Below are 26268 nucleotides of genomic sequence, written 5' to 3'. Positions count from 1 at the left end.
GAAAAGTTGTAATCAAAAGTAAAACATTTCTTTCCCTTAAATAGAAGAGGGAATGAAAAGTGGAGGTGGCATGCCAAAAGACTATTATGAGTATTCATTCGATAAATAGCATTGACTCTTTGCCAGTAAGGGATTTGTTCCTTTTGACTTCACTGATAGGTCATTGCTTTGGGAATGAGGTGGGAAGGCACTCAGTGTTCTTAGGCCCTTTGAGTTCTTTCAGAAATTTCACTGAATTTCAGCTAAGCCCATCTGGTTCCTATTCTCCAATATTAGGAATCTGGCTCTTTACGGGTCTGCTTACATAGTATTGTGGTTCTATAGGGCTCAGTCTTTGTCTATGTTTCATTCAACGTATTTACTCCTGACTTGGTTGAAGACATAGATCAATCAGTAAACATTTATTAAGTGCCTACTACATGCCAGGCAAAAGGTCTCCTCAAATTTGTGGGTAACTTGAAGCGGATACATAGCTGATACAGAGAATGACTGAATGATGACCCCCTCCCCACCCACCCCCAAATTCTGACACATGGAAGTGTAGGAACCAACAAGGTGTAATTCATTATGGAATAAATGTAAACAGATGTTGCAGGTACAGGATGTAGGAAATATGATTGGAAAAGTTCCCTGTGAAGAAGACATGGGGGTTTTAGTGGATGGCAAGCTCAATACTTGGACAGCCAGGTGGCTCAGTGGATAGAGGGAAGACCTGAGTTCAAATCCAGCCTTAGATAACTTTACTAGCTGTGTGACTCCTAGGCAAGTCACTTAACCTATTTGCCTCAGTTTCCTCATCTGTAAAATGAGCTGGAAAAGGAAATGGCAAACCACTCCAGTATCTTTGCCAAGAAAACCCCGAATGGGGTCACAAAGAGTCAGATACAACTGAAATGACTAAATAGGCTCAAAATAGAGTACCACAAAATCATAGTGCAGTTTTTAGCTTTAATAGCTTAAAACTACACTAAGAAGTTTGAGATATCCTTTGTTGCTCAATAAATAGGTAGGTGGTAAAATGCAGTGGTGTCAAACTCAAAAAGAAACAGATCCCTGTGGCTGCTACACATTGACTTAAAAAACCACAAACTGACATCATGTATGTTGTAATGTATTCTGTTGAACATTTCCCAATTACATTTCAATCTGCTTTTTGCCTCGCTCAGGTGTTTTGGAAACCATTTGCAGCCTCCTTTGCCATTTCTGGTTTAGTGGATACAGTGTTGGTTTTGAAATTAGGAAGACCTGAGTTCAAATTCTGCCTCAGTTACTAGCTGTGTGCTCCCAGGCAAGTCACTGAACCTCTCTCATCTATAAAATGAGGGATTGGACTAGATGGCCTCTGAGGTGCCTTCCAGATCTTAGTCTAATGAATATGAGGCAGTAGTGTATTGTGATGACCAAAACAAAAGTATTGCAGTCTCAAGCCCAATAAAGGGATAATGTCTGGAATAAAAATAATAATCGGTCTTCTCAGACCTGAAATAGAATATTGTATCTAATACTGGGCACCACATTCTTTTTTATTCATTCATTCATTTATTTTAGGGGGCAATTAGGGTTAAGTGACTGGCCCAGGGTCACACAGCTAATAAGCATCTGAGGTTGGATTTGAGCTCAGTCCTCTTGACTGCAGGGCTGGTGCTCTAGCCACTGGGCCACCTAGTTGTCCCCTTGGGTACCACATTTTAGAAAAGAAAGACATTGACAAACCTGGGGCCTATCTAGAGGAGGGTGTCCAGGATGGTTAGGCAACTATAAATTATAACATACAAAGGATGCTTGAAAGAGCTGAGAATGTTTGGCAGAGCTTCAGCTAGGGATTCTTCTGCCAGGCAAAAACAGTTTACGGTGAATGTGACGTACAGTCTATCCATCAGTGTAGTTTTTCCAGGTGAAGGAGTGGCACATCTTCTTCCCCCAGGAGTCTGGTATATGTACCAATAGGAGATTAGACCAAAGGTTGGTGCTAGGAAATGCTGTTAGTCTGGAGCTCCCAAGGTAAGGGCTGGCGGAGTGCCATAAGGCATGGGGACGTGTCTGATGTCAGCACCCTGAGTCTAAGTCCTGGTTGCCCTCCCTTAACTTTGGCAACTGATGTTTATTCTGGAAAAGAGCTGGGGAAGTTTTTGTTTGTTTTGTTTTGTTTTTATCAGAAGTGTCATGTGAAAGACAAATCAGATTTCTTTTGTTTGCCTGCCCAGGACTGAATTAAGAGTGAAAATTACTAGGAGGCAGATTTCAACTCAATGAGGAAAAGCTGTCTAATTATTAGAACAATCTGAAAATGGAATTGGATGCCTTGGGGGAGGGATGAGTTCCCCATCGTTTGAAGAGTTCGAATTAGTGACCAAGTGAACATTTTGTTGGGGGATGTAGTATAGGGATTCCAGGATCAGATATAGGTTGGACCGCTGCAGTTCTACATAGACAGTTTCAGGAAAGCCTCCTTTTCCAAAAATATTTCCCCTACCAACGCCTAACTTTCTAACTTACTTCTTTGAGATGAACAAATCTTAGCTCTTTGTAGGTTGTTTTTTAAAATGTTTGCCAGAGACAGATAATACATGAAGTTGCTAACTCCTTAGTATGAGGGAATTTTTCCTAAGAAAGAATGTTAGGGATGAGAACACCCTACATTTTCCCCCAGATCTTATTGGAGATCAGGAGTCACAAGAGTGGGGTCTGTTGGCCCTAAACTCCCCAACAAGGCCATAGGATCCATGTCAGTGGGTTATTTGATCAGTGGGTCTCTTCCCAGGACAATTCAGGGATCTCTCTCAGCTCTACCACCACCCTGATCTCCCTAGATCTAAAGATAATTATCATCATCTTTGGAATTTCCAGGAACATATTCTAAGTAATATTCATCTAGTGGAGGAAGTACTCAGGGCCAAAGGTTCAAAGTCAGATTCTGTCACTTACTAACTCTGTAACCTTGGGCAACTCTATCATTATGTTCATTGTCAGTATTTTATAAATAGTAGTAATTGTTATCGATAATAATTGACATTCAGTAATTTACGTTTACAGAGCATTTTGCACACATTAGTTCATTTGAGCTTCATAACCACACTATGAGATATGTACTATGCGTATTATCCCCAGTTACAGATTTGGAAACTGAGGCCCAGCAAGGTGAAATGGGTTGCCCCAGATTGCCTGACTAGTAAGTGACTGAGACAGAACATGAAGTTGAGACATCTGGCTCCAATACAAAGTCTTTTTTTAACTGCTCTTGGCCTTTGTATACAAAGTGAGGATATATCTACCTACTCCTTATCACACAAAGCTGTCGAGAGTAAACCTAAGATATATGGTCGGTGGTCTGAGATTCTTAAAAGAAAATGCTCTCTATGCATTCAGGATTGTAAATTATTATTATCCTAGTTTCTTGTCACAGGAAAAAAAACTATCAGTAAAAGTGCTTTAATAAAAAATATGCTTTGAAAAATGAGTATTTTGGTTTAACCCTCTCTAATGCGTTCATCGTGTACTATTATATGCTCTAGATACACTCTGTGTATAGACCTTCTCCCTGAATTAGTTCCATGAAGTCAGGGGCCATGTCATATGCAAACTCTATATCTCTCTCATTCTCTCTGTCTGTCTCTCATTCTGACTCTCCTGTTCTATCTGTCTTCCTCTCTCCTCATTCTCTCCCTCTCTTTCTCTCTCTCTCTGTCTCTCTGCCTCTCTATTTCTCTCTCTCTCTCTCTCTCTCTCTCTGTCCCTCTCTTTCTCTCTCTCTCTCTCTTTCTCTGTTTCCCCCCTCCCATTTTGTCTCTCTCGTCTCTTCTTCTTTACTATGCACAAACGTATAAGTCTCTCCTATGCAAACATAACCACAAGTTCAAACCCCATTTGCATATAACTGTTTTCATTAGTAGGGATTGATTGGAGGTTGTTGTTTGGGTTTTTTAAAGTCTATTTTGCAAGAAAGAAAACCAGATTAGTAAAGTCATACTCTTTTAGTGGTTACATGGCACCCAAGGTACTGTCGTAAAGAAGGAAGGTATCCTAGAACAAAGAATGTTAAAACTTGGTCTATTAGAATTATGCTCTTCCCACCATCTGCAGAGAAGCTTTGAAGATCATCCAGCCCAGTACCCTCAAGCTTGGGCCCAGAGAGGGTAAGTGACTTCTCCAAAGTCACATAGCTAGTAAGTGAAAAGTCAGGACTGGTATCATCGGCTTCATTAGCACTCCATCATTGGCTCCCCATCTCCTCAGTACCCCACCACCCCAACCAAAGGCCTGTTTGTGGGTTTTGTGGGGTGCTCCTAATTCCCCCCAAAATCAGAAAGTGCCATGAAAGCTTAAAAGAACAACAACGAAAAAGAGGCGGGGAAAGTGAACTAAACTTTTCCCACTGTCCCTTCCTGCCCCATCCTCCCTATGAGGCTTCCTCAGTGCCTCCTCAGCATTTCAGCTAACCAGGAGGAGAAACTTCTTACATCTCTCCTCATTTGCCTTCCTTCACACAGGTTTCTGGGATTCATCTCTAAATCCTCGGAGAAGGAGAGATACCACTGGGGAGCTCCCAAAGGGCTCTGCTCTAGCTGCACCCCTGGCCTCCAGCCGCAGATCCTCACCACGTTATGCAAACTGCTCATGTGAAATTGAGTTGTCAATAGGAAATGACAGATTGTGGTTTGTGAATCCTATTTTTATAGAGGACTGTAGCAGCTCACTACCTTCAGAAGAACCCCTGCTTCAGAGCTGCCCGGCCACTTTGGTTCCCCCTGTTGCTACCTCACCTGCTTCTAGAAGAACTCCTCGAAGGCGGCCACCCCCTCCTCCTCTTCGTCCTCCTCCTCTTTCTTTTGCTCCTGCTGCTGCTGCTGTCCCCCTCTCTCCTCCTGCCCCCACTGTCTCTGCTGCTACTTCCCCCCTCTCCGTTCCTGTTCCCACTGTCTCTTCTGCTGCCCCCCTTTCTGCTCCTGCACCCACTGTCTCTGCTGCTCCTGCCCCTACTGTCTCTTCTGCTGCCCCCCTCTCTGCTTCTGCCCCCACTGTTTCTGCTGCTACTGCCCCCCTCTCTGTTTTTGCCCCTACTGTCTCCTCTGCTACCCCCCTCTCTCCTCCTGCCCCCGCTGTGTCTTCTCCTGCCCCCCTCTCTGCTTCTGCCCCTACTGTCTCTTCTGCTACTTCTGCCATCCCCACCTCTGTTCCTGCCCCTGCTGCCTCTGCTGCTGCCCCCCTCTCTGTTCCTACCCCCGCTGCCTCTGCTGCTGCCCCCCTCTCTCCTCCTGGTGCTGATGCCCCTCTCTCTCTTGCTGCACCTTCTCTTTCATCAGTCCCTCCGCCCTGCCTTCCAGTAGCTATATCCTCTGCACCTCCTGCAGGACTTCCTGGAAAGTCCGGCCAGCAGCCTGTGACTCCCTGTGCAAAGGTCACGCCCCGTCCCGTTAACCTAGAACATATTGGTGAAGACAATAAAAAGGAGGCCGTGGTGTCGGACTCAACCCCACAACTCCCGGCATCCAGAAAGGGCACCCGGCCAGCTATTCCCCCTAGGAGGAGGCTCTCAGAGAGGCTTTCATTGGAAAACAGCAGCATGGTGAAGACTGAGGCGGGGGATGGGATTGAAGGAGTGAGGTGGCAAGGAGAACAGCAAGATTACCCCAGGACCCTCCCCAACAGCCTTCCAACCCAAAAAGCAACAGGTGCGCCTGGAAGAGCAATGGAGCAAGTCCTCCGTGTGGAGGAACCGGCCAAGGTCGGTGGTTTAGGGAATGGCCCTGAGCAACAGAAGAAGACTAAACAACCTCCCGTCCCACCCCCAAGGAAGAAGCGGATTTCCCGACAGCTTGCTTCCCACCTCCCCAGCCAGCCAGAGAGCCCTGAACCCACAGGTGAACAGTTACATGGACAACCTGCCTCAACTCTTTCCACAACCAGCTCCCCTGCCCAAGATGTCCCCACCAGCCATGTGGTGACTCAGGGCGAGGCCAAAGGCACCCCCCAGTCCTTGGGCTCCTCAGAGTTCAGAGGCTCCATGGCTTCACTGGCTGACAGCCTGGGGACGTCAGTCCTCACCCCAGACCAGGACTCCTACTCGACCAGCAGCACAGAGGATGACCCGGACCACTTCAGCAGCCCCAACGTGAAGAAGAAGTCCTCGGTGATCCTGGGAAAGGCCAAACACCGACTTTCTTTTGTGAGTTTCTCCAACGTCTTCAATGCCTTCCTTTCCAGCAACCGTAAGCTACAAAAGAAAGTGGTGGAGTTGGCCCAGGACAAGGACTCGTACTTCGGCAACCTGGTCCAGGACTACAGAGTGTATAGCTTGGAGATGATGGCCAAACAGAACTCCAGCACAGAGATGCTCCAAGAAATCCGGATGATGATGACCCAGCTGAAGAGTTACCTGCTGCAGAGCACTGAGCTGAAGGCCTTGGTGGACCTCACCCTACATTCCGAGGAAGAACTGGGTAAGACCCCTGCGCACGCCTGGCTTTGGTGGGGGACGCACGCGGCTTAGCGGATGGGGGTGGGGTGTATGGCTGGGGGAGAGTCATACCCATAATGCTCTGCTCTATCTGCTTTCCCTGCGCCCCCCAACACCTGCTCTGATAATGAGCAGTTCGCCTTTCTAGAGCGCATTAAGGTTCGCAGAGTGCTCTCCTCCCAGCTCTCAGGCCTAGGTGGTAGAAAGATTGTTATCTTTGTTTTGCAGCTGAAGAAAACAATGAGCAGATTGGCAAAATGATCCTCCCTAGGTCACAAGCCAGAATTAGTGCTGTTGTTGTTGTCACATAAGTCCTTAGGCAGGAAGAGGGACGGTCAGTGCGGTGGGTAGAGAGGGTACAGCAAGTGGGAGATGAGGTGGAGGAACGGTGGCGAAAGAAGGCTCATTGTGAGAGAGGGGGGCATCGGCAGCAGCATAGATGGCATGGGGCTGGAAGAGCACAGCTGTGTGTGTGTGTGTGTGTGTGTGTGTGTGTGTGTGTGTGTGCGCGCGCGCGCGCACGCACGCGCTCGCGAGTACCGTTCCCCTCTCTCCTCCTGCCCCTTCTCTCTCTTCTGCATGTGTGTACGTATGCATGTACATGTACATATGCGTGTTGTTATTTTTCAAGTCACTTTCAGTTGTGATCCCAATTGAGGTTTTCTTGGCAGAAATACTGACTGGAGCGATTTGCTCTTTCCTTCTCTAGCTCATTTTACAGATGAGGAAACTGAGGCAAACAGGGTTGAGTGACTTGCCCAGGGTCACACAGCTAGTAAATGTCTGCAGCCAGATTTGAACTCACAAAGATGAGTTTTCCTGACTCCAGGCTTGGCCCTGCCCGTACGTACATACGTATGCACACCCACACGATAGAATTATACACTCATATGCCTGCAAATATGAGTACATGCATGTGTTTATTGTGCATGTTATTGCAATGTGTCTGTGCACACGTACACATGAACATAGATTATCATAAGCATATTGTGCATTTCATATAAAACATGCATACATATTTGTACCCATATGTTGCACATGTAATTAACAATAGCTGGCCAGCACCAGCCACCACTTAATATCACTGAAGCCGGTGATGATGCCTGACTTAACTGATCAGTGCTTAACAATCAGCTCTCTCAGGAAAAAAATCTGCAAGGGTGGCACATTGGATGGAGTACCGGTCCTGGAGTCAGGAGGACCTGAGTTCAAATGTGAAAATCTGGTCTCAGATACTTACTAGCTGTGTGACTCTGGGCAAGTCACTTAAACCACCACCACCCCCATTGCCTCCAAAAAAAGTGTTTAATCTGCCTTGTTAACATTTTCTCCATCACTTTCTCAAGTCTAGATAATCAACAAAAATAAATCAAGACTTGGTTTTATATTGTTTGCAAATTTCTGAGGTGTAAATGTTAATGGTGAAAATTGAACAATTGGTTCTTAAGCTGACAATGGAAACTACATAACCCTGCCTCTGCAACAATTTCACATCTTAGCCCTTAGGTAAAATTGCAAAACTGAATTTTATAGTAGATTACAGGTGTCATGGGCCAACTGGATTGACTGATTCTTTGAGGAATCACTCTGTCAAAGATGATGTAGGGAGACGGATGATAGGCAGAAGTGTTTACCAGTTTCAGCTTCATAGTAAACAAAACTATTAGTCTACGAGTGTGTTGTGTTACACAGGAAAGCTGATGAGGGAAAATTCAGAAAAAGAGGAACCAAGGGCAAACACTGTATAGAGTGGCTAGACAGCAATCAGTTAGACTAGTGGGGTAGAGTTCAAGAGAATGATGCGTCATAGGAGGACACAAGGTGATTGGGGCCAGGGTGGAGGGGGAGAGGGGTGGGGCGGTGGTTGACCTCGATCACTGAGAAGTCCCTGGGCTTGTGAGTACCAGGAGGACCTTTTCGTAGAATATTTATGAGTGTAACTCATCTGGGAGTATCTACTAACACAAACACATTCTTAGGAATAAATCCACAGCTAAGGAATGAGAAATAAGATAGTCAGTGGATTGAGGACGAAGCAGACCCTGGTGAAGGAAAAATGAGACATTGAAAGGGAGATAGATGGACAAAGAGGAATGGAATTGAATAACTGAGTGAAGTAGGCAGGAATTATATCCTGTTACCATTTTACAGATTTATAAATAAAGGGGTTTTTTTTAAATTGCTTATAATTTAAACATCCAGACAAACAGGACATGATTCACAGTAATCTCCTTTCTGAAAAAAAAATCTTCAAATATGAAACAATCTTTAAACACACACACACACACACACACACACACACACACACACACACATACACACGCACCCCAAAGCTAAGGTGGCATGCTCCCTTTTTATGATGGGAATAGCACCTTGCCCAAGGAAAAATCAAGCCCAAACCTAGCTCTAAGGGCTGAGCAAAGACATCTAATTGATGGGAGAAGGGGTGGGAGATGAGGGGGAGATAGATAGATAGATAGATGGATGGATAGATAGATAGATAGATAGATAGATAGATAGATAGATAGATAGATAGATGAACGAATAAGTAGATAAATAAATAGGTAGATAGGTAAATAAATAAGTGAAGGATTGAATGAATGGCCCAAAACAGTAGGACCCCCAACCCTTCTACTTGGTCACTACAGGACAGGATGTAGGAGAGGTGGTATCCCAAGGCTAATAAATAATAGAGCTGCAATTCCAGACCCTGTCTTCTAATTCGATGACCAATGTTTTCCCATTACTCTTCACTCTGTCCTGGCAGGGTTTTGGCCCTTAACCATCAAAGCAGTACGGCTGGGGAACCCAAGTTTTGTGTGGTGACTTCCAGTAATTGACACCCAGACCAGGTCTGAGTAGGAACCTTCCCAGCATCTCTCAAAATAACACCCATAGATGAATGACTGTCTTTTCATGAGACCACCCCTAGCTATGCCCATGTGTGATGCTCCCTTGGCATGGGTAAATAAGACTGTTTGTTGTAACGGGAGTGAACAGTGGAGGGGATAATATCTTATCTGTTGTTACCATGCTTTAAGAAACCCAGGAGTCTTAAACCTAGTCTGGAAAACTATAGAATGATTCTGAAAGATTACTCTGGGTACTGCTACCATGTGGTTGATACAAGGGAAGAAGGTGGGCTTTACTTTAGGCCGGGTGCCCAGAACAGATGCTATGTGCTGGGAAGCAGGATCCCAAAATTCTAAGATTTGAAAGCTAGAAGGGGGCCTTGGAACACAGAATGTTAGAACCATAGAACACAGAGTGTTAGCATTGGAAGGGACCTTAGAATATAGACCGTTAGAACATAAAATATGGGATTATCAGAGCTAGAAGGAACCTTAGAAAATTATGTTAAACATTAAAACAGAGAAAGTTTGAGTTGGGTAGAAGTAGAATGTCAGCAGTGGATGGGACCTTAAAAATCATATAATATAGAATGTTAAAGCTGGAAGCGACTTCCAAGTCCACCCCTTTCCTTGAGGCAGCTGGGTGGTAGAGCTAGGCCCAGAGTCTGCAACACCTGAGTTCAAATCCAGCCTCAGATATTTCCTAACCATGTTACCCTGGGCGAGTCACTTAACTTCTGCCTCAGTTTCCTCAATTGTGAAATGGATATAATAATAACCCTTACCTTCCCGGGTTGTGGTAAGGATCAAATGAGATAATATTTGTAAAGTATTTAGCAAAGTGCCTGGCATACAGTAGGTGCTTAATAAATGTTTTGTTCTTTTCCCTCCTTTTACAGATGAATAAGCTTTCAAGTCATTTACCAATTATGTTAGAACCAGGACTAGAGCCTAGACTTCCTGACTTTCACTTTCTCTGCTACCAGTTAGAAAGTTAAAGTGCCTAGGATAGATGAAGAAAGAAAAATTAGAATACTCTCTTTGTGGAGTTGAAGGTGTAACTGTGCATTAGACTCAGAAAGGCAACTGGGCAAGCGCCATTGGAATGCATTTTTAAATAATGCCTTAGCCCCAGCAGAGCATCACCCAGTCAACAAGTATATATTGACAGCCACTTTGTACCCATCTTTGTAGCAGGTGCTATGGGAGAAACAAAGTATAAGAAAAGCCAGTCCCTGTCCTCAGGGAGCTTAAAGTTTAATTGGCGAAACAAAGCACATGGGAATTTTTTTTAAAATCATAAGAGGCAGTATATATATGGGTGCTTGGTTGCTTGGTATGTGAGTACGTAAGAGTACAGAGACAATCAAGACAAATGTTTATTAGAGTGGAATCACAATGTTTTTAGATTTGCAAGAGAACTTGGTTGAGTGCAGCCAACTCACTCTGCTCCTGAGAAAACTGAATCTGAAACAAGGGAAACAGTTTAGCCAAGGTTACTCAGCAAGTTAACAGTAGCGTAGGTACCAGAGGCCGGGTCTCCTAGGGTCCAGTGCAGTGCTTTTGACGTGCTCCGACCTCACTAAGTGCTGAGGGGTGAACCATATCCATTCGAGTGAAGCAGGAACTTCAAGGGTCTGCTTCCTCAAGCCCCTGTAACCTAACGACGTATGTGAGCATCTTATTTTGACCCCATCTCATTTTATGTAACAGAATCTGAGGGCTACAGGCAGCAGGCATTTGGCAAGGCATGGGGACTGGAAACGTAAGGGTTGGGGAGAGCTGGCTGCCCACATTCAACAAGTGTTAAGAAGCAGGACCTTTGAGGTATGTTTCCTTTAGATTGGTTTCTATGTTTTAATCCCTGTCTCCTTTGCTCGCAGAAGCCATTGTGGAGTCTGCCTTATATAAATGTGTGCTGAAGCCCCTGAAAGAAGCTATTAATTCACACCTCCAGGATATCCACAGCAAGGATGGGTCCCTGCAGCAACTAAAGGGAAATCAGTTAGTCATCTTGGCCACCACCACCACTGACCTGGGTGTGACGACCAGTGTGCCAGAAGTTTCCGTCATGGAGAAGATCCTTCACAAGTTCACCAGCATGCACAAGGCTTACTCCCCTGAGAAGAAGATTGCCATCCTGCTCAAGTCCTGCAAACTCATCTATGATTCCATGGCCTTAGGAAACCCAGGTAGGCAAAACTGGAAGGAGATAGGGCTCATGCTCAGGAGTGGGTTGGACCAAGTGACCTCTGAGAGTCTGTGATTCTAGAACCCTGAAGGATAAGAACAGCTAGATTCTCTAGCATTCCTATTCTAGAGTCAATGAACAGAAGGCTTTCCTAGACAAGAGCAAAAAAACCCACCCAGATAAATAATCCTATTGGAGGTGACTAAAGGGGATGGGTAGCACTGGGTACGATGCTAGGCATCAAGGACCCTAGAAATGTGTCCAAGCTGACTATCATACTGGGGACCAAATACAGGAAAAGGCCCATCTCCCTTCTCCCCCACCTCTGGATATGAGGAATGTTCAGAGTCAATCACTGTCCAAGTAGGCAGTGGCCTGACTGTAATGTAAGAGAAATGAAAAAGTGGCCCTACACCTTTTCTTGGCTGGCCTGAACTTGCCACAAGCTGGAACACTTGATTGACCCTAGGGAATGGGAAAAAGGGGTTTTTTTGGTTTTTTGGAAGAGCAGTTGAAGTTAAGTGACTTGCCCAAGGTCACACAGCTAGTTAGTGTGTCAAGTGTCTGAGGCCACATTTGAACTCAGGTCCTCCTGACTCCAGGGCCGGTGCTCTACTCACTGCGCCACCTAGCTGCCCCTGGGAATGGGAAAAAGGAAGAAGAAGGGAAGGGAACACGCATTTATTAAGCACCTATTGTATGGCACTGTGCTAAGGGCTTTACAAAACTATCTCATTTGATCCTCACAGCAACCCTGGGAAGGAGATACTAGTATTATTATTCTCATTTCACCGTTGAGGAAACTGAGGCAAATAGAGGTTAAGTGACTCACCCAGGGTCACACAACTAGTCTGTGTCTGAGGCAGGATTTGAACTCAGGTTTTCCCAACTCCACATCTAGCACTCTATCCACTGTTCCGTGGAGCTGGGACAATGGAGCAGATAGATTTGAAGGGAATTGAAAAGCTAAGATTGTTCCACTTCTGGAGTGGACTTCCTGAAGAGAACAAGCTTCCTCCTCTTGCCATTAGGCATTGACTATCGTAAAGGGATGAATTGGGCCAAATGTCTAAGATGTCTATAGTTCTTGTATGTGACTTTATGGGAAGAAAAGGTATGGGAAATTCTGTCCACCTTCCAGAGACGAAAACTGAGTTTCAGATGGATTCAGAAGTCAGGTTTGCTGGCATATTTCCCATCCCAGCCACTGGGGCCAGGATAGGTCATTGAGTGAAAGTAGGGGGACTCTTTTGGGTGGCCAGAGGTTCTGATAAACACCCTGCCGTTCACAGAGGCTCCACTGGGGACTTCGGGTGTAACAAGCCCCTTGGTCTGAGCTCAGGCTCCTCAGTACAGAGCAGTCCAGTCCAGAAGGACTTCAAAGACTTCACTGTTCAGCAGAAAGGCCCAGATCCTTCCTGAAGCTTAGAGTCAGAAGGAAGTAAATAAGACAAAAGTACATCCATCCTCCCCAGTTGTCATTCAGTCATCTCAGGTGTGTCCAAATCTTCATGACCACATCTGAAGTTTTCTTGGCAGATACTAGAGTGCTCATTTTACAGATGAGGAAATTGAGGCAAACAGGGTGAAGTGACTTGCCCAGGGTCACACGCTAGCAAGTGTCTAAGGCTAGATTTGAACTCAGCACTGCACCACCTAGTTTTCCTCAATTAGGTCTTTTTCGGTCACTCCCAGCCACAATGATCTCATCTTTTTCTGACCTCTTACGTAACATAGATTAAGGTTTATGCCACACATGTTTGTAGTCAATAATATAATCTCCCATATTGACCTTTATATATATTGCATTTGTGTCTGATCCCCTCAGTTAAGCTTTAAACTCCTACAGGACAAAGTGATGTATTACACTTCTTTCATATCCCTATCATAGCACATAGTAGGTACTCAGTAGATACTTTAAGAAATGAAGGTGGAATTAACCTAGGCCCTCTTAGTTTCCTTTCACTGATGGGTGAATGGGAAGCCTGAATTTCTTTTCCTTCCTCCAGAGTGACCTTCCCATCCTTTTCTTTGTGAAGATACGGGCTTTGACTAGATGATCTTCATGTTTCTCTCCCCCATCCCTCATTTGACTAAGACTAGGTTATCATTTGGGAACATTAACATAGCATCTGCAGACATCCGCATTGGGTTCTCTTCCTTTTGAAAATTGGAAAACCTTCATACAATGTGGTTTGTTAAGATTAAAGGATGGCTGGAAAAATCACTACCGTATTTCACTGCATAATCATTGCCACTGCGTGATCATTACGCCCTGTTTTTTCAGTCCAAAAATTGGTTTATAACCTTTCATCTCATAATCGTTACCTGGTATAGTTCTGTTTGACACACCCACTTAAAAGGCAAACAGAGTGGCAATGTATTCATCAGCGGCATATGGATACGCATTGATTTCTCCTGCCTTGGGAGCTGAGAGGTGCCTAGAATTCTCAGCACAAACATTGTCAGTATGTTTCTGAAAGCCGACCTGCGTGCTTTGTTTAAGTGCGGTAGTACTAACATAGACTCAAGGAGAGTGGGCAGGTGAAGCTGCCATGAGTTAGTCACATGATATGGTTAAGACGTGCATCTTCCTGCCCTGGCTAAACTGTACAGTTCCTCTTCCCGCAACAATGTTTAGTAGTAAACTATTTTTAAGTAAAACTGGCACAATTTTTAAAAACTTCACATAATGGTTGCACCCCACTTTTTTACAAAAAATTGATGTAAAATCTATGCGGTGAAATACAGTACTTTTCCTTACTTACTGAACTTATGTTGGCTCCATACCTATAATGCATTTAGTACAACTGACACCTATCTCTACTGTCTATGCTTGGACTGAATTTGGCCCAATTTATATTTTATGAAATGGCGCTGGCGATCCGTAAAAGGAGGCAACAGATTAAAAAGAAAGGGCAACAACCAGTCACGAATCCCACTACTACATACGCAGTGACGTGGCCAGTACAAACATGAGAGAAATATTCTGATCATAGCCAGAAGCACCTTCCCCTCTCCCCATTTGTCTAGGAAAAATTTTTTAAGTGGGTGTGAATGCCTGTGCTATAACCTGAGAGAGCCTAAAAAAAATAAAATAAGAAATGCTCCCTCCTGTCAAAGTCCTTTCAACCTAGTCAGGGAGAATGTGTTGCATACAAAATGTATAATCCGAAATAGATCATTACTCAATAATTTATGGCAGTTTCTGTAAGCAAAGAGCCTCTGCCTTCAAGGAGCTTCCATTCTACTGGGGAGGGGGAAAGCAGGGGTCTAGAATATGTCCACAGACAAGTAAATATAATATAATTTGTGATTTATAATGTTGCTGTATGGTGTAGCACTGGAGAACTAACCTCCAGTCAGGAAGACTTCTAGTCCTTTCTCTGATACATACTGGTTGTGTGACCCTGAACAAATCATTTAACCTCTCTGTCCCACGGGCAACTCTCTGAGTCCAGAGGAAGCTGGGTGATACAGTGGATAGAATATTAGAATTTGATGCAAAAAGTCTTGAGTTCTAATCCTGCCTCAGAAACTCTGTTCACCTCGGTTTCCTCAACTATAAAACCAACATCAGCCAGAGACAATGTGTCAAACATATGGCCCAAGGGCCACACGTGGCCCCCAACACTCTCAAGTGTGGCCCAAACCAGATTAAATTGCAATTGGGAAATATTTAACAAAATTAATAAAAAGGCAGTAAAGCATAGCTAATATTAGTATGTGGCTAAGTCAATACGTGACCCCTAGAGATCTTTAACATAGTTGGATGGTCCCCATTTCTGTTTGAGTTGGACCCCACTGATCCAGAGAAACCTCTGCTTCTAGATGACCAAAACAGTATCCAAATAGGGAGCGAGGAGACCTGGATTCTAGTGCCTGACCTGCCACTCACTGTCTCTGAGACCTTAAACAAGTCATTTAACCTCTGTGGACCTCAGTTTCCTCCGCTATAAACTCCTTATTTAAGCTAGATGACAGGTCAGTATCTAGGTAATGCAGAGATTACAGTGCTGGAAGCAGGAAGACTTTAGTTAAAATACGCCATCCAGATACTTACTAGCTGTGTGACCCTGGGCAGGTCACTTCACCCTGTTTGCCTCAATTCCTCATCTATAAAATGAGCTGGAGAAGCAAATGGCAAATCGTTCCAGTATCTTTGCCAAGAAAACCCCACATGGGGTCACAGAGTCAGATATGACTGAAACTACCCAACAACAAGTGTTCTGGGTCCGTGTTTGGAAGTTTCTTCCAGCCCCAGCAATCTATGTTTTCGAATCTCTCCTAGCTCCAGTATTCTATGTGCTAAGGGCTCTTTCTAGCTTGACCTGTCTTTGCTCTAAAGCAGAGCTTCTTACCCTGGGGTCCATGAAATTAGTTTTGTTTTTGATTTTAATATTTTGATAACCATTTCAACATAATTGGTTTCCTTGGCAATCATACATAGTTAATTTCATGCATTGAAAGATATTCTGGGAAGTCTGTAGGCTTCTCCAAGTCACAAAAAAAGGTTAAGAACCTCCATTGGAGAGTATCCCCTAGCTCTGAAATGTCATGATTCTGTGACTGTGCCCGTAGGTGCGCACATGCTCAGCGGCCCTTCATCTTGGCCCTGGCCAGAAGGTTACATAATGTAAACATGCCCAGTTTTCATTCTCTAGCGATAGGGCCCTTGGCTTTTGGCAGCATCCATTTGTGATTTCTCAAAGTCATCTGAGACTGTAATAACGTGCCAAATCATCTTGTTTATTTGCAAGCAGCATCTTTTTCAAGGAATCCAATACTTTCCAATGGGCTAATGTCCAATCAAAGTGGGCCTTTTAAATATAAATAACACAGCTCCATCCTGCCAGGAGGCTCTTATCTAATAGCCTCCTGCGTACTGCAATCAGTATTTCTGAGCGTGTAATATAAATCACTTCAGAATGCCAAGTTATACAACCAAGAGGCGGTTCCCACTTGATGCGCAAAGCGGAAGGACAGTTAGCATAAAACCTGGAGAATCGGGACTCAGGTGCTTATGATTTCTCTGCTGAAGACTCTAAGAGTGTTCACCCCACATTTCCACATTCTTCCATTTCTTCACAGCGTAACCCTACAACCTCCACAGTGCAACTGTTATTATAGGGAAATTGAAGGTCAGAAAGAAGTGACCTTTCCTATATCATGTCACCAATGTCACTGAGGTCTTCTGGGTTCTCCAGGTTCAGCGAGATCTTCCTGCTGCATATTATGGTTCTCTTTTGTACATGAAGGCTCGTCCTTTGTTTGAGTGATAATCACAGATCATTTTCTATAGTGCCTTATTTGCTCACGGTGACACTGAGGAAGATAGTACAAGTAGTGTTATCAATGTGGGAAACTGAGTCTCAGAGGTGTAATTTGCATGTGGTTATATAATAATTAGTGTTTTAAAAGTGCTTTATTAAGATTTACAAAGAATTTTATATGCATTATCTCATTTGACCCTCACGACAACTCTGGGAGGTATAAATGAGGAAACTGAAGCAGCCAGAAGCTAAATGATTTGCCCAAGGTTGCACAAATAGTAAGTGTCTCAGGCTGGATTTGAACTCAGGTCTTCCTGATTCCGGGTCCTGCTTCCTTATCACAACTCCACAAGTGGTAGTGCCAATATTCAAATTCAGATCTTCTGAGACTTCCAATATAACTTTCTAATTATCAGATGAATCTTTTTAATGAATTGAGTTAGTTTTAAATATGACCTGACACCTTACAGTGACCCCCACAGACAGGGAAGGATGATGGCCAGTGAGAGATCAAGAGCCCAAGGCTATTGAGAAAATAGAAAAAGACACTGGACTTTCCATGGCCTGCCACAGAACCTGGCCAACCCTGGCTATAAAGAAATTGTCCCTGAGGGCCAGATAGGGGAAGTGGGATCTTCATAACTCAGATCACTTTTTTGCAACTTTCTCTTTGGGTTATGAAAATATGTGGTCAAGGTCATGTTTGTTATTTGTTTTTTTAAAGCTCCTCAGTGCCTTGCTCATGGTAGGTATGTGCTTGTTGGCTTGGCTTGGTTTGGATTATATCGGATTGGATATTTCTCCTTTACCGTAGCCCTTTGGCTCCTAACTTGAGGCTCTCTGCAACACCATATGGGGGAAGGAGCCCTGGGCTCTCAGTTGGGAGACCCACATTCTAACTCCAGTTTTTCCATATGGGTGTGACCCTAAGCAAGTCACTTTAGAATCTCAAAATTGGAAGTAGCCTTAGAAACCAAGTCATCCTTCTCACACCTGTTCAGGAATCTTCTTTACAACATCCCCAAACCGATGGCCACCCAAGCCTCCACTTGAAGACTGCTAGGGATGGGAAGAACCAGGGGATTGTTAGCCTGGAGAAGAGATTTCAATAGGGAAGAAATGATGGCGGTCTTTAAATGCCTTCTCCTCTGTGGGAGAGACAATATATGTATAATGCGTCTAATTTTGAACCCCATGCCCTCCTAAGCCTCCACCATTTGCTATCTCATGACTGCAGAGCCCCTACAACTGATTTCTTCACTTCCGCTCCAGGACCGCTGAGCATCTGGGGGGAAAATTATGAAACTAAGCTCATTTCAGCCACTACAAATTCATATTACATAACCTCAGTGGGGCCTTTCACGCTACTTTACTGTGTTTTTGCCCTTCTTTAGTGACTCCCTACTTCATTCCCCACATTTGTTCCAAATATTCTCTTCTCTTCTCTTATTCCCGTGCCAACCCGGACCCTCCACTTTTATTGCATGTAGGAGTACTTAGCCTCCTACTTCACTGGGAAGGCTGGGGCCATCTGACAGGAGCTCCTTTCTTCGGAATTACTCAGTGCCCTCCTTGTCTTCTCTGATCTGATTAAGGCTGATTTCTCTACCTGAGCCTTTAATTCTACTTCCTCTTGGGAACTTTTTTCCAGTAGGCATCCCTCCAATCTCATACGTTTTCAAACTTTTCCTTTTTACTCCTCATAGACCCTCTACCATGCTCAAGCCTCTCCAGTCCTGAAAAACACTTTCTCTTAAACCCTTTTCTCCCATTTCTCTACTCCCCTAAGCTTCTTGAAAAAACTTATCTATGGGCAATACCAGAATTCTCTCACCTCTCATGTACTCCTCTCTTTGTAATCTGGTTTCTAACCCTTCTACTTCACTGAACTGCTCTGGCAAAGATCAGCAGTTCTTCAGCAAATCCAACGGCCTTTACTCTGTCCTCATCCCCTTTGAGCTCACTGGACATTTTGACATAGTTGAGCAAACCCCCTGTCACTTGTTATTTTCCCCTCCCTCAGCTTCATCTTGTTCTCCTCCTACCTCTCTATACTCCTACTCTTCCCTCCTCCGGTCCATCCTTTCTGATGCCTTAAGGTGTGTGTCCATCAAGTGTCAGTCTTCAGCCCTTAGTTCTTCTCTGTCAGTACTTTTTCCCTTAGAAATCTCATCCCACAATTTCAACTGCCACTTCTAAACAGACTTCTTCTTTTTTTCCAGATTCTATTTATTTTTTTGTTTTGCTATTTCTATTTTATTTTTAATCTATATAAACTTATGTTTATGCATATACAAATTTATATAAACAAGCATTTATATAACAGTATAATAAAAAAAGATGATTGCATATGAAACTGCAAATGGATTATGTACCACTTGCTATTCCTTTTAAATATACAATAAGGTTATCATGGAAATTTCTTTTTTTCCTTACCTCCCTCTGCCTTTCCTCCCCCACCCTAGAGAGAGCGACTATTAGACACAAATAGACTTCTATACTGTATTTCTAGTCCTGACCTCTCTTCTGAGTACCAGCTCTCCATCCCCAGCTGCCATCAGGACATTTCCACCTGGTTCTGCCACCACCACCTCAGGCTCAATGTGTGCAAAACCAAGCTTATTGTCTTTCTTCTCTAAGTCTGTTCTTCAGTCTTTTCTATTTCTGCTGGTGGTGCCAACGTTCATCCTGTGTCCCACGTTTAAAACTTTGGCGTTATCTTCGATCTCTTCCCTCACCTCTTATATTCAATCAATTACCAAGTTTTGCGCACCCTGCCTTGACAACACCTCTCACATCCATTCTACCTTTTCTCTTCTCATCACAAATAGATTCAACACAACAGGTGGAAGTTATAGGGAGAAAAATATCTACTCAATAATAATTATTATGACATTATTATGTAATATACTATATAATAATATGTTATATTATGTTACATATATTAAATATGTAATTATTATTTAATGTAGTAACAGCTCTGTGTGATACATCCTACAGCAGAGGGATACAATTGTCCCAGTGTCCTTTGTCCTGGTCATACCAGGAATTCAGTTGTGGGTGTTATATATTAGATGGAACATAAAAATCGGGGAGAAACTGACCTTGTCCAGTGGTCCACTTTGAGACTAGATAGGGTTTGAACACTACTTGAGTTAAAAAAAAAATCCTAAAAGTGCCAAAGGGCATGGAAAAATTTTTAAAAAGAGAAGATATTTTGTAGAAACTAAACCATCTTAGCATACATGAAATGCTATTGATTCGATAAAGTACTTAATAAATTCTTGCCAATTCACATACACAGAGTATGGGCAGCTAGGTGGTAAGTGGATAGAGTGCTAGGCCTGGAGTCAGGAAGACGTGAAGTTCAAATCCAGCCTCAGACACTTACTAGCTGTGTGACCCTGGGCAAGTCACTTAACCCTGTGTACCTTAGTTTTCTCATCTGAAAAATCAGCTGGACAAGGAAATGACAAAACGTTCCAATATTTTTGTCAAGAAAACCCCAAAAGGGGACACAGAGTCAGACACAACTGAAAAGGACTAATAAACAACAGATTGTAGACCCAGCACATCCTGAATGAGAGCTGCTGTTTTCCAGCTTAGCTCTACCTTAAATGGCCCTTCTTCTTGAGAATTTTTTCAGCCCATAAAGTATTCATAGATACTGCAGGCCGTCTCTTTAAAATTTGATCAGCTACAGCCATGGCAAACAGGCATAACTTTGCAGAAAGAAAGCCAAAAGAATCTAGAAATCCAGGGTAGAGACCCCCACATCAGGAGGCATACCCAGAATTACATTGTCTGGGCCCTGAGAAAAAGGAAATCTTAGGCCTAATGGGAAAGTTGAGTGGGAATGTGCCTTCCTCCCAAATTGTGCCTGTCACATACATGCCTTGTACTATGTACAGCTGTTGCCAATGTGGACACCTTTCAGGAAAAAGAAATTACGGTAGAGTCTTCAATGTCTAAGGAAAACTTGAACCCAGTCTGTCAAGATCTTAAGTCTAGAGGTTCCTTGGAAAGAGGCCTCAGAGGCCATCTAGTCCAACCCCCTCATTTTACACATAACAAAACTGAGAACTGAAATGGATACATGACTTATCCAAGGTTTCCTCTATTATTAGAATCAGAGGCAGGCTTTGAGAACCACTGCTTTTTCTACTGTATCACACGTTCATTCAAATCTTGCATTTGCCAATTTCACCAGGACAGCAGTCAGGCAAGTAGGTGGCTAAATGAACATTTCTCCTCTGCATGGGACAGCCTCCTAAATGGTCTTCCCATCCTCAGGGATGGGAAGTTGCATTACCCTTTTTTTAATTTATTTTTAGTTTTCTTTTATTTTTTGGAGGGGGGAAGGCAGGGCAATTGGAGTTAAGTCTTTACAGTTCTTAAGAGGAAGGTCTAAGAGGAAATGACCTTATTATATTAAAGTTGTCAGGTTTTAGCTTAGGCACCTTTACCTGTCTTAGGGCATGAGCTTGGAGCATGTTATCTATATTTCTGTGAAGGACTCTCTCTGGGCTGATCCTGCAACTGGCATGGGGTCTAGAGGATCTCTACAATCACTTGCAGCTCTGAAAATCTGTGTTCTATGTTCTAAACTTTTCGGTACTAAGGTCGCTTCCTATTCTAACATCTGTGTTCCTCCCAGTTCTAAGGCTGTGTTCTCTTGCCCCTTCCAGTTCTAAAATTCTCTGTTCTATGTTTTAACATTCTGTGCAAAATGCTTAAAAATTTTTAAAAGTTGATGCTTAAAAGGGTAAACCCCAGCTGTCCAGAGGTGTGTTTGAGCAGCTCAGAGGATTTCAGGTATACGGAATTTCAAAATGCTGGAATCAGAGCTCTGCCTTCTTTGTTGTTGTTGGGTCGTTTCAGCCCTGTCCAAATCTTCACGACCCCATTTGGGGTGTTCTTGGCAAAGATGCTGGAGTGGTTTGCCCTTTCCTTCTCCAACTCATTTACCAATGAGGAAACTGAGAGTTAAGTGACTTGCCCAGAGTCACATAAGTATCTGAGGCCAGATTTGAATTCAGATCTTCCTGACTCCAGGCCCAGTGCTCCATCCACTGCACTATCTAGGGGCTCTCTATTTTACGTTCATAATAATCTTATGCATCTAAATAACGTTACTAACCTTGTAGATTACTTTCACACCTATTTTCTTTTTATAAAAATACTATGAGTGGGTACTTGCAAATATTATGATCCTCATTTTATCACCAACCTTTATTAGATACCTACTGTGAGCAGGCACGGTGGTAGTGTCTGAGGATACACAGAAGTCCAAGGCACATTTCTTGCCTTCCTGGTATTTACAGTCTAGCTTAAGAAAGTTGACTTGCAAGTGAAAAGCTAGGTCTCAAAGTGACCTTAATGCATGCAAAATGAACGGTACAGATAAGTAACATTGGAGTTCAGGTAAGGGAGAGATGTGTGAGGAGCACCCAGCCTGCTAGCTTCCTAGCTCTCCCACGGCCAGGGAGAAAGGGCAGAGCTGCTCCTCCCTCCCCGCCTCCCCTCCCCGCCATGCTTGGGAAATCCTGGTTTTAAATGATGGAATGGAAAGGATCAAAGCCAGGTATCCAACCTTGGCCACCCCCTAGGGCTATTGTCCCTGAGGATAATTTTTCACATCACACCCAGAAATTTTATGTTCTTGGAAACGTTAAAAATTCAATTGGATCTAAAGCAGTATATGAGTTATAGGTGCATACCACATGGAATCAAAATGGGTTTTATATCTGAGCTTTTCCTGCTGCCAAACTCATAATTTTTTTTTTAAATTGTATTAATGTTAAAAAATTTCCCACATGCCAGGGCTCTAGCAATTAAAATAATTATATGCAAAACAACCCAGTGGGAGAGAGGCAGTGTGGAACACTGCTTTTGAAGTCATAAGTTTTGGATTCAAATTCGCAATTTACTGACCTCCGCTTATTTATGACCTTGAACAAGTTACTTGGTTTCTCTAGGCCTCAATTTTGCAATCGATCAAAGGAGAGGGTTATATTGGAGAATCTCTAAGGTCTCTTCCAACTCTTAATTCATATGATCTTCCCCCTAATAATGTTTAAATTGAGTTATAAAGTTAAAAGCTTTATTACAAGGCCTTCTGAGTAACAGGGCTTCACCAGCTTTGTACAGATAGGACAAAGACCCCTGAAGGGTAATTATTCAGCTGGGAGAAGGCACACTGCATCCAGGAAGCTCAGAAAGGGCCTTTCTCACCCAAAGGCCTGCAAGTCACTCCAAAAAAGGGGGACACAGGAAGAACCGTTCTTTACCCCAAGGTTCTAATCTGCTATTGAATGTTGCTGAAAGGCTCATAGAATTTTCGAGTTGGAAGGAACCTTAAAGACCATCTAATCCAACCTTCTTATTATAAAAATCATGAAATTCAGGCTCTAAGAGTTTAAATGTTTTCCTGAGTTTGAAAAGATAATGAATAAAAGAGAGGATATTCAAACCCCGGTCTAATGCCTCTAAACCCAGTGTGGATTCCTTTTGCTATTTTTCCTCCAATTGTTTGGGACTGGCCTTGGCAGAACTAATTCATCCAACAAGCAATTACTAAGCACCTACTATTTGCAGAGTCCTGTACTACAAGCTCTAGGGGATACAAAGACTTATATAAATACATGATCCTTTGCCTCGGGGGGGGGGGGGGGGGGGAGAGAAAGAGAAATGGTCATTCAGTATTTCCTGTGTGTGCCAGGCACTGTGCTAAGCCTAGAGATACAAATATAAGCAAATAAGATTGTTCCTGCCCTCAAGAAGCTTACATTCTAATAAGGGAAGATGAGCATAAAAGAGAGCTTGAAGGAGTTGGAGGGTGAGGAATAGAAGGAAAGTACCCAGCAGGGGACAAGGTGAGGAGACAGCCAGATGGTAGCTGCAGAAGTGTGCTGGAGCCAGCTTGTACTGGCTTAGAGAGCCAGTTGTTAAATTTGCAGTATGAGTATGTACACCTCAAAAATTGCCAAACAGGAAGCCAGGTGGCACAGTGAGTAGAGCACTGGCCCTGGAGTCAGGAGGACCTGAGTTCAAATCCAGCCTGAGACACTTGACACACTTACTAGCTGTGTGACCTTGGGCAAGTCACTTAACCTCAATTGCCCCGCATTTTCCCCCTCCAATAAAAAACCAAAAAAAAAAAAAAAACAGAAAAGAAAAAATTGCCAGACACTACAAATCAGGGTTTGATTTATTGTTTTGCTGATTGTCTAGGCTTAAGAAAGTGTGAAGAAAATGTTAATAAGATTAACATTTAATAAGATTAAACTTTAAATTATGTCATACCTTTAGAGGGAGAGTTGACTGTTAAACTTTTACCAGCATATCCTCCCTCATAGGCCTGGATCCCTGCAAGATAAAGCTAACACTCACCTATGTGGGGGCGGGCGGAGTAGGTAGGAGTGTGGAGAAGAACCAGGTATGAAGTCCAAATTTCTGATAGATAGAAAGTGTTGACAAGTAGGGTCATGGTACGGAAATCTAGTAGAAAATCTCTTTGTAATTTGTTGACAGTCCTTCACTCAGTATTTCTGGACCCTTTCTTCCCATTAAAGATAGCCCTCCCCTGTCCCATTCCCTGGTTCCTATGTTTTCTTGCTATTCTGGATCTCTCCTATGAAAGTACAGTGAGGAATAGGTGACGCATTGTGTTTGCATTTGAAGATGACCCACTTCCCACCAATTAAATGCTGTTAAATTAAGTGTAGAGGCATTGTAGTGAATAAATGTCAGGCCTTTGGGCCAGGAAGACCAGGATTCTAACTCACCAAAGAGCTTTGGCCAGGAATGTGACTACCGTTCCAGAGCAGTGTGAGTTGTAAAGAGCCAGCTTTTCACCATCGGTTACTTCCTTTGTACAGGGAAACCCTACGGAGCTGATGACTTTCTTCCGGTCCTCATGTACGTCCTGGCCCGCAGCAACCTGACAGAAATGCTTCTCGATGTTGAATACATGATGGAGCTCATGGACCCAGCCCTGCAGCTGGGGGAAGGTGAGAGATCAACGTTCTGCCTTCTGAGGGGAAGACCATCAGCTGACTGATTTCCATCCCTCCGATTTCTCAGGGCATTTCGCCTGGCCCTCACCTTTATTCTTCACTTGCTCTCCCCTTGTAATCATAGTTACTTGTGTTTATTGTCATTGCTGAGTAGTTTTAGTTGCGTCCACCTCTTCGTGACCCCATGTGGGGTAGTCTTGGAAAAGATCCTTATATAAGTGCTTTGCCATTTCCTTCTCCAGTTCCTTTTTTCTTTTTTTTACAGATGAGGAAACTGAGGCAAACAGAGTTAAGTGATTTGCCCAAGGTCACACAGCTAGTGAGTGTCTGAAAACCGATTTGAACTCAGGAAGAAGATTCTTCCTGACTCTCAGTCTATCCACTGTGCCACCTAGCTGCCCTGTTATATTTGTTATCTAACCCCAGTTAGATTGTTGGCCCCTCGATTAGAGTCTATGCCAGAGATATCTTTATATCCTCGGCAGCTGGCACAGAATCTTTTGCTTTTGTTGAGTTGATTTGAATGTCAACCTCCGTGGTTAGTGTTATTAAACACCTACTATGTGCCAGGCACTATGCTATGCACTGGGGACATGAAGACAAAGATGAAATCATCCCTGCTCAATTAAATTCAAGGCGTTTATTTATGTTTCCCTTCTTCAATACTTGGAAAGATTTGTGATTTTTGCTTTTGGTGCTCCTTCCATGTCTTAGTAATGACTGTGACCCAAAAATATGTAAGACAGCTAGATGGAGAAGTGGATAGAGTGTTGGGCCTGGCTTCAGGAAGACCCAAGTTCAAATGCATGACCTTGGACAGGTCACATAATCATGCTCTGCCTCAGTTTCCTTATCTCCTAGAGTTGTTGTGAGGATCACATGAGATAATATTTGTAAAGCACTTAACACAGTGCCTGGCACATAGAATGTGCTTTATAAAGCTATTAGTATTATGGGACAGTTAAGATAACACAGTGGGATCCCCCCCCCAAAAAAAAGGATAAAAAAGCCCTAGATAAAATCCATACTTTCCACCCAAAATTTAAAAAAAAAAAAAAGATGATACAGTGGGTAGACCTGGGCTTGGAATCAGGAAGACTCATCAAATCTGGCCTCAGACACTTACTAGCTGTGTGACCCTGGACAAGTCATTTAACCCTGTTTGCCGCAGTTTCTTTACTTGAAAAATGAACTAGAGAAGGAAATGGCAAACCACTCCATTATCTCTACCAAGAAAACCCTAAATGGGGTCATGAAGTCAGAATCAGACACACGACTGAGAATGACTGAACAACTGAACAATAACAAATTATTATTGTATGCGCATGCACACATACACACACACACACACACACACACACACACACACAGAGATTGGGAGAAAGGAGGAGGGGCAAAGGAGGCATTTTTCTTTAATCTGGGCTTGTCCTCAGGTGACAGACATGCTATCTATGACCAGGCCCATTCTTCCAGCTCTTCA

At 43.5% G+C, this 26268-nt stretch overlaps 1 protein-coding gene across 1 annotated transcript in view; it reads left to right on the top strand.

Moving 5' to 3' along the window:
- The window catches only part of RIN3 (Ras and Rab interactor 3), a 149143-nt gene that overhangs the window by 108526 nt on the left and 14349 nt on the right, over positions 1 to 26268 (top strand). Inside the window, exons 6-9 of the mRNA XM_036735462.1 lie at positions 4488 to 4992; positions 5257 to 6437; positions 11190 to 11498; positions 24651 to 24782. Of these exons, the coding sequence (XP_036591357.1) occupies positions 4488 to 4992; positions 5257 to 6437; positions 11190 to 11498; positions 24651 to 24782 (2127 nt within the window). The remainder of the gene's footprint in view (positions 1 to 4487; positions 4993 to 5256; positions 6438 to 11189; positions 11499 to 24650; positions 24783 to 26268) is intronic.

The sequence above is a fragment of the Trichosurus vulpecula genome, chromosome 8, assembly GCF_011100635.1.
Source record: "Trichosurus vulpecula isolate mTriVul1 chromosome 8, mTriVul1.pri, whole genome shotgun sequence".
NCBI lineage: Eukaryota > Metazoa > Chordata > Mammalia > Diprotodontia > Phalangeridae > Trichosurus > Trichosurus vulpecula.
This window is presented reverse-complemented; position numbering and strand designations above follow the sequence as displayed.